This window comes from Colossoma macropomum, unplaced genomic scaffold, assembly GCF_904425465.1.
Source record: "Colossoma macropomum unplaced genomic scaffold, Colossoma_macropomum, whole genome shotgun sequence".
In the NCBI taxonomy this organism is placed as follows: domain Eukaryota; kingdom Metazoa; phylum Chordata; class Actinopteri; order Characiformes; family Serrasalmidae; genus Colossoma; species Colossoma macropomum.
The window spans coordinates 27,218,570-27,228,378 of record NW_023494787.1 but is presented as its reverse complement, the minus strand read 5'-3'; the positions used below and the strand labels follow the sequence as shown (position 1 = coordinate 27,228,378).

At 36.1% G+C, this 9,809-nt stretch overlaps 1 protein-coding gene across 1 annotated transcript; it reads left to right on the top strand.

The window, feature by feature from the left end:
- Positions 1 to 554: 554 nt before the first annotated feature.
- On the top strand, positions 555 to 9,782 carry LOC118805725 (cytochrome P450 3A27-like). The gene is made up of 13 exons (XM_036566737.1): positions 555 to 705; positions 856 to 949; positions 1,043 to 1,095; positions 1,912 to 2,011; positions 2,317 to 2,436; positions 2,737 to 2,822; positions 3,089 to 3,237; positions 4,509 to 4,633; positions 4,736 to 4,823; positions 4,953 to 5,113; positions 5,711 to 5,937; positions 8,617 to 8,773; positions 9,216 to 9,782. Exons 1-13 carry the CDS (start codon positions 638 to 640, stop codon positions 9,297 to 9,299), a joined length of 1,512 nt encoding a protein of 503 aa, XP_036422630.1. The 5' UTR covers positions 555 to 637; the 3' UTR covers positions 9,300 to 9,782.
- Positions 9,783 to 9,809: the final 27 nt, after the last annotated feature.

The following is a 9,809-nucleotide window of genomic DNA, read 5'->3' as shown; positions in this document are numbered from 1 at the left end:
GTCCCTGCGGTCATTGGGCGGATTGTGTGTGTCACTTTAAGACGGTGATGAACGTCTTATAAATTATAATAACAGTATTATACGGCACTACAGAAATCTTACTGTTTGTTATGGTATTACTGTAGTTCTTTTTAAAGCTTCATTCATAACTTGCTATTAATAAATCTCTTTGTCACAATCAAAAGCACATAAATAAGAAATATAATGTGAAGATAAGCTGTAATAATGCAAAAAATATATCACCTTATGATAAGCTAGTCATAAAACAGTATTATGCAACGTGTTTACACAGGACTAAGACTAGCTGACTTTGTTTAATCAGTCCTGTTACATATGTAAAAACAGATCTGATATAGCCTTAAGAAATGTTACTGCAACAGGTCAACTCAACACTCTGAAAGACCAGGTATATGCTTAATTAAGTTATCTAGATGATCCTTCGGCCAAATATGAGATAAAACCCGTCTTCCTTATTTAGGCATGTTACTCACCTACTTCCTCTGCCCTGAACTTGAACCCTACTTAGACCTCAATAAAAACCATCTCTCAGCAGGATTTTCTTTAGCTCAGAGCCACAGCGAAACTCAACTATCGGCTGGACAGTTCCTGAGCGTTTGTTGTGTTGAGCGAGAAGAAAATGAGCATTCTGTCATCTCTGTCTGTGACATGGAGTCTAGTCGTACTGGTGGTCACTCTTCTGTTTATGTAAGTATGTCCACTCTTGTAAAAGTTTAACAGGAGCTACATGTGGACCAGGTTCCACCTGTCTGCTGCCACCATGGGGTTTTTGAAATATGTTGTGGTTCCATGTCGGTAAGCAGTGTTCAGTATGGACTGTGTTTTTTTTATCTGCAGTTATGGTGTGTGGCCGTATGGATTGTTTAAAAAGCTGGGGGTCCCAGGACCAAGGCCTTGGCCTTTCTTTGGAACTTTTCTAGCTTACAGAAAGGTGTGTAACTCCACAGATGTAACAGAGCACATAGACGTAGATACTGAGTAATGCTTTTGTCACTGATGCACATGTGTTTGAAATCCATTTTAGGGTTTCTACAAATTTGACACTGAGTGTTACAAGAAATATGGAAAGATTTGGGGGTGAGTAAGATTCAGGTCACAGTCTTTGACTGCAGTTTTTAAAAAGCATTTTGGATATGAAATGAATACACATACAGTACTGTGCAAAAAGCTTAGGCTCCCAAAAAAGTTATGTTAAAAAAATATTGAACAGGAAGCATTTATTTGTTCAGAAAGAAACAAAAAAATTAGAATAAATACAAATAATGTTTACACAAGAAGTAGTGATTTTATGTACGTTAATGTGTTTGTTTAACCATTTCCAAACTCTCCTCAAGTAAAGCCTGGTATTATTTATAGTTATCATCCAATACCTGATTTGGCTAATCAGTGCTTCATTAACTTAAATGAAGCCGCTGGTGGAACTGAACAAATCCATGCAATGGCTGAAGTCATTGAGGAGAAATCTGATACCAAACCTGTCTTGTTACTTTTGACTGTATTTATGTTTATTTGTATTCATTCTAATGTCATATAGTGTTTTTACAGGCACAGCGCCCTGTGGTGCCTTAGGTGCCTAAGACTTTTACACAGTACTGTAGCTATACTAAATATCATGAAAATACGTTGTAAGAATGAAAGATCAGCCAGGCATTCTTAGATATTTCAGACATTCAGACAGACAGATATTTGCAGGCAAATTAGGCAGATATTTTATTAAAAGTTTTTATGCAAAAGCTTTACCATGTGGCGGTTTCAGCAACAACTGCAGACCTGTTTCAGCAGTTTAAGACACTTAGATCTTAACTCTGCTTGTTTTGTGAGGCTCTGCAAGACTTTAATGGAGTACTGCCCTGCTCTAATATGATCGTATGCACATTTCTTTTTTTTACTAAGGATCTATGATGGAAGGTTACCAATTCTAATGGTCTTAGACATTGAAATGATCAAATCCATTATGGTGAAAGACTGTTATTCTGTCTTCACTAACAGAAGGGTAAGTCGCATGAAGCTTCACATACCTGAAACCCACATGTTAATTCCTTCATAAATACTTCCACCACAATTAGGGTGCATTGGGTTTTTTCCATGTCAAATATGCTTAAGTGTAATTAGGATTAAGCTTTTAAATGGCCAGGACCCGGCAGCAGGTCCAAGGCTTCACTACACACTTCTATAACCTAGAAATAACTCAGCCAATTTGCATTGTAGCCCATGTAGCTGCTGAATAGCAAGCCTTAGTATATAATATGGGATTTTAAGGTGTTAAACAAGATGTTGTTAGATTTTTTATGTGTTCAGGAAACAAACCTGGATTTGGTCGGCCCCTTTTCTGATGGGATAACTGTCGTAAAAGATGAGAAATGGAAGCGAATCCGTGGTTCGCTCTCACCATTCTTCACAAGTGGACGACTGAAGGAGGTACAGAGCCTAATTTCAAGTTATCCTGTTTTGAATAACATACGCTTACTAGTTAAACTTGCACAAAATCTCAGCTTATATGATCAGCATCACACCACTCTCCCATCAAAAATGCATTTGATGAAATCTGATTAAATCAGGTGTCCAATCACGTGTAATTTGCTGATCATCCTGATGTGAAAATCCCACAGAACTCTACAGAACAGTAACCTGTTAAAATTGTTACTTGGAAAAGGATGAATTGAATCTTGAGTCTCTTGAATCTTGAATTGCAATATCAAGCTTTTTGATATATTACAGATTTTTCCAATAGCTGACAAGTATGGAGATTGCTTCATTGAGAACTTGAAGAAGAAGAACCCAGAAGATGGAATTAAAATTAAAGAGTATGTGTGTAAAAACACTGCAGAAGGCTTTATAATATTTCACAAATCGGTACTTATTCAGAATTGTGTTAACAAGCATTCAGTAAATAGCAGGCTAAAAACAGGAAGCTGAAAAATTGCACACAATTTCACTTAAAAGTTAAATTGCCATCACACTGTGATGATCTAATTTAATTCAGTTTGCACTGTTCAACCACACACTTGCTACAAACTCCACATTATTATTCCATATCCATTGAGATAATATTAAATATCTGTTTCTGCAGTGTCCTCGCTCCCTACTCTATGGATGTTGTTGCCAGCGCCTCCTTTAGTGTGGAAATCGATTCTATAAACAACCAGAATGATCCTTTTGTTGCCCACATCAAGAAGATGTTTAGCTTCAACTTTTTCAGCCCCATTTTCCTGATACTGAGTATGTACTATTCACTGTTATCAGCTTATTGTATTTAGTTAAAATAATTCAGTACTGTTGGGAATTCTGTCACAGTCGAAGTCTGTAACTAGTCTATGACAGTGACAGTGACTAATCTATGAATATGAGAGTGGATCCCTATTTGTGTTTTAGGGCATTTTTGGTCATGTGTAAGTATGTTGGCCATTTTGGTGTTTAAACAATGTCTGCGATTTACTAATCAGGTCCAATGCTACTGTGTTTGTGCTCAGAGAAAAGAGAGAGTTTTTCGAACACATTTATTTTGATAGGAAGAAAAAACACTTGTCAACGCTTGCCGTGCATGCCACATTATCCTTGATTTGATGAAGGAAATAAGAAATGAACCAAACAGTTTAAGAAAAATATTTGAAAGGTTTTTTTAAATAAAGTTTTTCCTAATATTTTTGGTATTTTGTACAACATTATCAAAGAGCACATTTTACCTAAATAATGATCTGACAGTTTCACAGTTGTTAAAAGCACTTATTGAAACTCTGCTTTACTAAAGCTAGTTCGTACTCCCGACTCATTATTCTTGTGTCCTGTGGCTTCTGTGCGCTGTGGTTTATGTGTGCATGGCAGAAGCAATAAGGCAAGTCAAAATAATCATTTATTTTCTCAAATTTCTGGGAAATTAGTGTATTGTTTTCTTGTTTTTTTGTTGAAAAAATCTCATTACTTTCTCAGTGAGTAATAACATTTTTTTCAAGTTAGTCATTATTCATATATTTATATGTAAGTAAAAATATTGAGAATATAAGTCATTATTGAAATCTAACCAATCAAAGTTTTTAGAGGGAATAAAAAGATTTTTTCTCCTGTCTGGTAGAAACAGGCTTTCATACAAAAAGTATGTGAGCTAAACAAGTTTCTGTTGCGCTGGTCATGTGTTAAACTACTAGACACTGACGGTAATTAGTGTCTCTCCTAGTAAATCTGCCCCTTAGTGTCTAAATCATAAAAGGGAATTCTAGAGTGATTCTGAGAGCAGTACAGTCTCCCACAGTGCACTCGTAATTTCTAGTGAAAACTGAAGATAACAACATGTACCAAAGTGCATTGCAAGTCTCTCGTTACTAATAAACATACAGAGGAACATTAGCTGGTGACTTCAGCCTCGCAAACTCATGTTGGTTTGTTTATCCTACTGGTGAGTAGTGACACAGGCTGATGAGGAGAAAATGTCTGAATTCATTAATTGATTCATGTGTTTTTCCTGCTATTAATTAATTTTGTCTTTTTTGTTGCAGCTCTGTTTCCCTTCACTGCTTCACTTTTAGGGAAATTGGGAATTACTCTGTTTTCAAAATCAAGTATGGACTTTTTCTACAGTTCCCTGAAGAAGATAAAAGACCAGCATAACACAAGTAATAATGTATGTGTGAAATAACTACTGAATGTGTACCTCTTAGCAAAGAGCCACTGTATTTACCTGTATTGCAAATATGTATGTTACAGTCAGACTCTCTCCTTTTAGAAACGAGTGGACTTTCTGCACCTGATGATCCAGAACCAGATTTTGGATGAGCAAGCTGAGAAAGCCTCGAGTGAGCAACCAGTCAAAGGTAAGCAAACTCCCTGTGTAAGAACAATAGCAAACACTGTGGAAATTGAATGCTTCACCTGAAGTCTTTGTTCTTTTTGAGTTTGGTGCTCTTTCAGTGAGAAGTGTGGCTTTGTGTTTTCTTTCCTAGGGTTGACTGACCATGAGATTCTTTCCCAGTCCTTCATTTTTGTCCTGGCAGGATATGAGACCACCAGCACCACCCTCACTTTTCTACTGTATAATCTCGCAACTAATCCAGACTGCCTGAGCAAACTGGTCGAAGAGATTGATGAAGCCTTTCCTCATAATGTGAGCACAAGACTTTACAAAATCCACATAAACTCAACAAGAACGCTGTTAAAACCTTTGAAGTAAGGATTATTTGTATAATCGTATGCAAAAGTGTGGGCACCCATGGTCAGATTAATCCTCTTGCTGATTTACTAAGTCAAATTAAGTGAACACATCCTCTACAGGAAACAAACTTCTCCCAATTTTAATGCACAACTACTGTTTTTTTCTGAATTTAACATATTGGGGGAAAAAAACATAAAATGTAGCCTGTGCCAAAGTAATACTGCTGTTCATATTTTATCTTTTATTTTTTCCATTACGTTAAACTCATAAATAGAAAGAAATAGAAATACAAAGAAATTGTGCACTACATTTGCAAGAAAAGTCGTATTTAAGTTTGTTCCCTTAGAATATGCTAAATTATTTTCACTTAACAATACTCAACAAAACATGTAGTTTGACAGGGGGTGTTCAAACTTTTGCATAAGACTGCATCTATATTGAATGAAGAGAAGAAATGGAAGGAAATAGAACCATAGAAATAGCAAATAATAAAAATATTCAGCAGTGAGCTTTGAGCAGTTTAATAGAATCCCATTTCCATATTGTCAGGCTCCAGTGACCTACGATGCGCTGATGAAGTTGGAGTACATGGACATGGTCATCAATGAGTCGATGCGTCTCCTCCCTACTGCCCCACGTCTGGAGAGAGTGTGTAAGAAGACCATAGAGCTCAATGGGATCACGATACCTAAAGACACTCTTGTTACAATCCCGACTTATGTTCTGTACAGAGATCCACAGCTGTGGGAATCTCCTGAAGAGTTCAGGCCTGAGAGGTAATGTCACTGCATCCCTGTCATACTGCCCTTCTGCTCCAGCTGGTATCTTTCTGTAGAATGACCTAGAGAAGTGTATGCTAAGCAGAGGTGTAGCGAGTAGACTTAATCCACACTCAAGTAAAAGTATTGTTACTTTGGTCAAATAATGACTCAAACAGAAGGAAAAGTGCTTTTCTAAAAAACAATTTAAATGTTAAATAACTTATTAAATTTCTTAAAGATTCACAGTATGTCAATATTTATTTTTTCAGACATCTGATCGGTTTCAGAGAAAAAAGATAAACAGAGAAAAAGAACCAGTAATGCTACATTTAAAAAATACTATCAAAAACTGTGAACACAGTGGTTTTTATTCAGTATTTGGCCTACTGTGTTGTACTTAATCCAGTTAAATAGGACTAATTTTGCTTCCTTTATAATGAAACATGCACTTTTCAGTGTTTTAAAGTACTGATGATTTGCACAGTATTTACAGAAAAAAGCATACTGTATTGTATTGTGACTTGAAAAATATGTGCCCATTTTGAATTTGATGCCAACAACACGTTCCAAAAAAGTTTGAAATGGGGACATGTTTACCACTGTGTTTCATTATCTCTTCTTTCAACAATACTATAAGTGTTTGGGAACTGAGGAGACCAATTGCTGTAGTTTTGAAAGAGAAATTTTTCTCTTTCTTGTTGATATAGCATTTCAGCTGCTCAATAGTTCGGCGTCTCCTTTGTCATTTTTTTCAATGCACCAAATGTTATCAGTGAGTGACCGGTCTGGACTGCAGGCAGGCCAGTTTAGTGCTCTGATTCTTTTAATACGGAACAATGCTGTTGTAATACATGCAGAATGTGGGTTGACATTGTACGCAGTGTCCATGATTTCAAAAAGAATTTAAAATGTCAATTTGTCAGACCACAGGACACTTTTCCACTTCCCCTCAGTCCATTTTAAATGAGCTCCGGCCCAGAGAAGGTGGCAGCATTCCTGGATCCTTTTTATATATGGTTACTTCTTTGTGTTTTAGAGTTTTAACTTGCATTTGTGGATGCAGCGACAAACTGTGTTCACAGACAGTGTTTTTCAGAAATGTTCCTGAGCCCATGCAGTGATTTCCACTACAGAATCCTGTCTGTTTTTAATGCAGTACCGCCTGAGGGCCCAAAGTCATGGACAGCAAATACTGGTTTTTGGCCTTGTCCACTGCATACAGAGTTTTCTCCAATCATGTTATTGTCCTGTTGCCACTCAACCTCCGGGTGTTTTTAGCATTACACAACATTACCGGCCTTTTGTTGCCCCCATCCAAACTTTTTTGGAATGTGTTGTTGGCATCAGTTTCAAAATGGGAAAATATTTTTCAAAAAACAATAGAATTTCTCAGTTTCAACTTTTGATATGTTGTCTTTGTACTATTTTCAATGAAACATAGGGTTTAAATGATTTGCTTATCATTGCATTTTGTTTTTAATTACATTTTGCACAGTGTCCCAACTATTTTGGAAATGGGGTTGTATATAACAATGTATATTGTCATATTGCTCAGCCCTAGTGAAACAACTTAGTAAATCCAGCATCTGTCTGCATAGGAACTGAAGTTTGTTAGACTCCGTTTAATATCTCTATTTAATACATTCTTGATCTTAAATAAAATGCTAAAGCTCCAAAGTCAACAGTGTGACCAATTGCAAAGCAGTGCAGATGCTGTTACATAATGAACATAACACAACATAATGAAATTAAACACAAATTGGAATTAGTATCTAAACATTAATGACAAACTAGATTCCTTTTCTCACAAATATGCTTGAATAGAAGTAAAAGTATTATTATTTGAAATACTTAGGAATGAACAAATCTGTCTTTTTTTTGCTTTACCTAGTTCATGTACCAGAGTAAATGTTTCTACCTACCTCTGATGCTAAGACCTGTTAGGACGCATTAACTGATTTTATGGTGGCTTTTGATTAGCTTTAGCAAAGGGTCAGAAGTGGAATGTAAGGATGAGGACTGGATGCATCTTCTTAGTCTTTTTGGTTGATTAGTTTTGTAACCAGTTTTGGGTGTAAAATGGTACAGAATAGCACGTTCCAGTCATGTGTTTACTCTTACCTGTTATGAAGTAACACATTACCCATTAAATTGTTGTAATCTCGTTACAGTCACTGACTTCATAAGAGCTGATATACTTGTGTTACTCATATGTCTTTAAGAGAACAAAATAAATTACATGCCAGACTTGATATTCAGTCAGGAACAGCACTGTGAGCTAAGTTTACTTCAAGATGGGTATTTTTGAACTGTTTCTACTTTCAAACAGAATCAGCCATTCATAATTTTAATCTTCATAACTGGCTGTGTCTTTTTCAAAAGCAGGAATACTGAGATGTCTTGAAAATGGTTTACTGTAATCAACTGATTCTTTCTGATGAATCACTGAAAAGGACTGTTGGGTTTTCCCTTGTACTGTTGGTACATGCGAGTTTTTTTTGAAAGAAGTAATCAGTATCTAGTCACTGTACCCCAACACTGTTTTTAACACCATGTATATAGTGGTTTGCTTCTTTGCTATAATAAAAAACTAAAACTAGAATATGTGACATCTCATATTTCATGCTTTTATTTTATGAGGTGAAGCTGTGCTGCTAACAAGGGTGTCTCTCTGATTTCTTCTGATTACTGAAGGTTTAGTTCAGAGAATGACATCAACCAGTACATTTTCATGCCATTTGGCCTCGGGCCTCGCAACTGCGTAGGAATGAGGTTTGCTTTGATGATCATGAAACTGGTGGTGGTGAAGCTGCTGCAGAACTTCAGCATAGAGACATGCAGAGAGACACAGGTAAGAGCGCTCTTTCCTTGAAAGCAATAGTTTGGCAAGAAAATCTCATTTACACAGTAATCCGAAATGTAGACATGCTTGGTACCCGTTTGCTTCCGTGGCTAATATAGCTAACAAGTAATGGAAGCTTTTCGTCACAGATTGGCATCATACAAACGGCATGTCTAAATAATCACATGACAATAATCACATTGCGTGATATGAGTCAAATGTGTGATGATTTAAATGGGCTCTTGCATGGTGCTAGCTGGAGGACATTGAAAATGAAAAAAATATTGCTTTAATGCTTTTCTTAGGCATTCAGTGTAGATACACAGTAAATGATTTCCAGCATCATTTTCAGGGCATATTAGCTGTGTTTGATATATCTGAGTTTTTTTCACCTTTTGGCTGAACACTATTCTGAATGACTTTTTCTTGACCTTTCTTGTTTTTTTTTCAGATTCCCATTCAGCTCAATAGCCTCTTTCAGCCGACAGTTCCTGTGACTCTAAAGTTTGTACCAAGATCTCACAAAGAGGAATAGTTCAATCACAGACAGAACCGCCAACAAGAAATATTATTAGAAATCATGATTTTGATCAATATTTAGTGATTTTATATAATGGGAACATTTACCTATTTGTTGCATTAATACTCTTTCAGCTTAACTCTCTTTTTAGTGACATTTTGTAAATGATACTCAGCATATATTATGGTTAAAACTGCAGTATATGGACCAAAGCTTATTGTTGCTGTAGTCAGCATTGTTTATTCTGCCTCTGTAAAACCACAGTCAGGGATTTTAAAATGTGAGAGGAGAAATATATTTTTAATAATAATTTCAGACTCATCTCTGGCTCGACTGAAAAGCTCATGTTTGTACTGTGTGTAAACAGTGGAGTGAAACATCTGTTGTTTAGGGTTGAACACTTTTTCAGATCTTTCATTTCAAGAGTCTGGCAGAAATAACTGTCCTTTTGACAATGAAATTTGAAACTTGAAATTACATTACTGATTCTTGATCATTGCTGTGTGTAGTTTGAATATTTGTTTT

Excerpts from the sequence above, each read along its gene's own strand:
- LOC118805725 (XM_036566737.1), top strand. The coding sequence starts at position 638 with ATGAGCATTCTGTCATCTCTGTCTGTGACATGGAGTCTAGTCGTACTG. Across the intron at positions 2,012-2,316 it reads CTGTCTTCACTAACAGAAGG|GAAACAAACCTGGATTTGGT; the intron begins GTAAGTCGCATG and ends TTATGTGTTCAG. Across the intron at positions 5,938-8,616 it reads GAAGAGTTCAGGCCTGAGAG|GTTTAGTTCAGAGAATGACA; the intron begins GTAATGTCACTG and ends TGATTACTGAAG.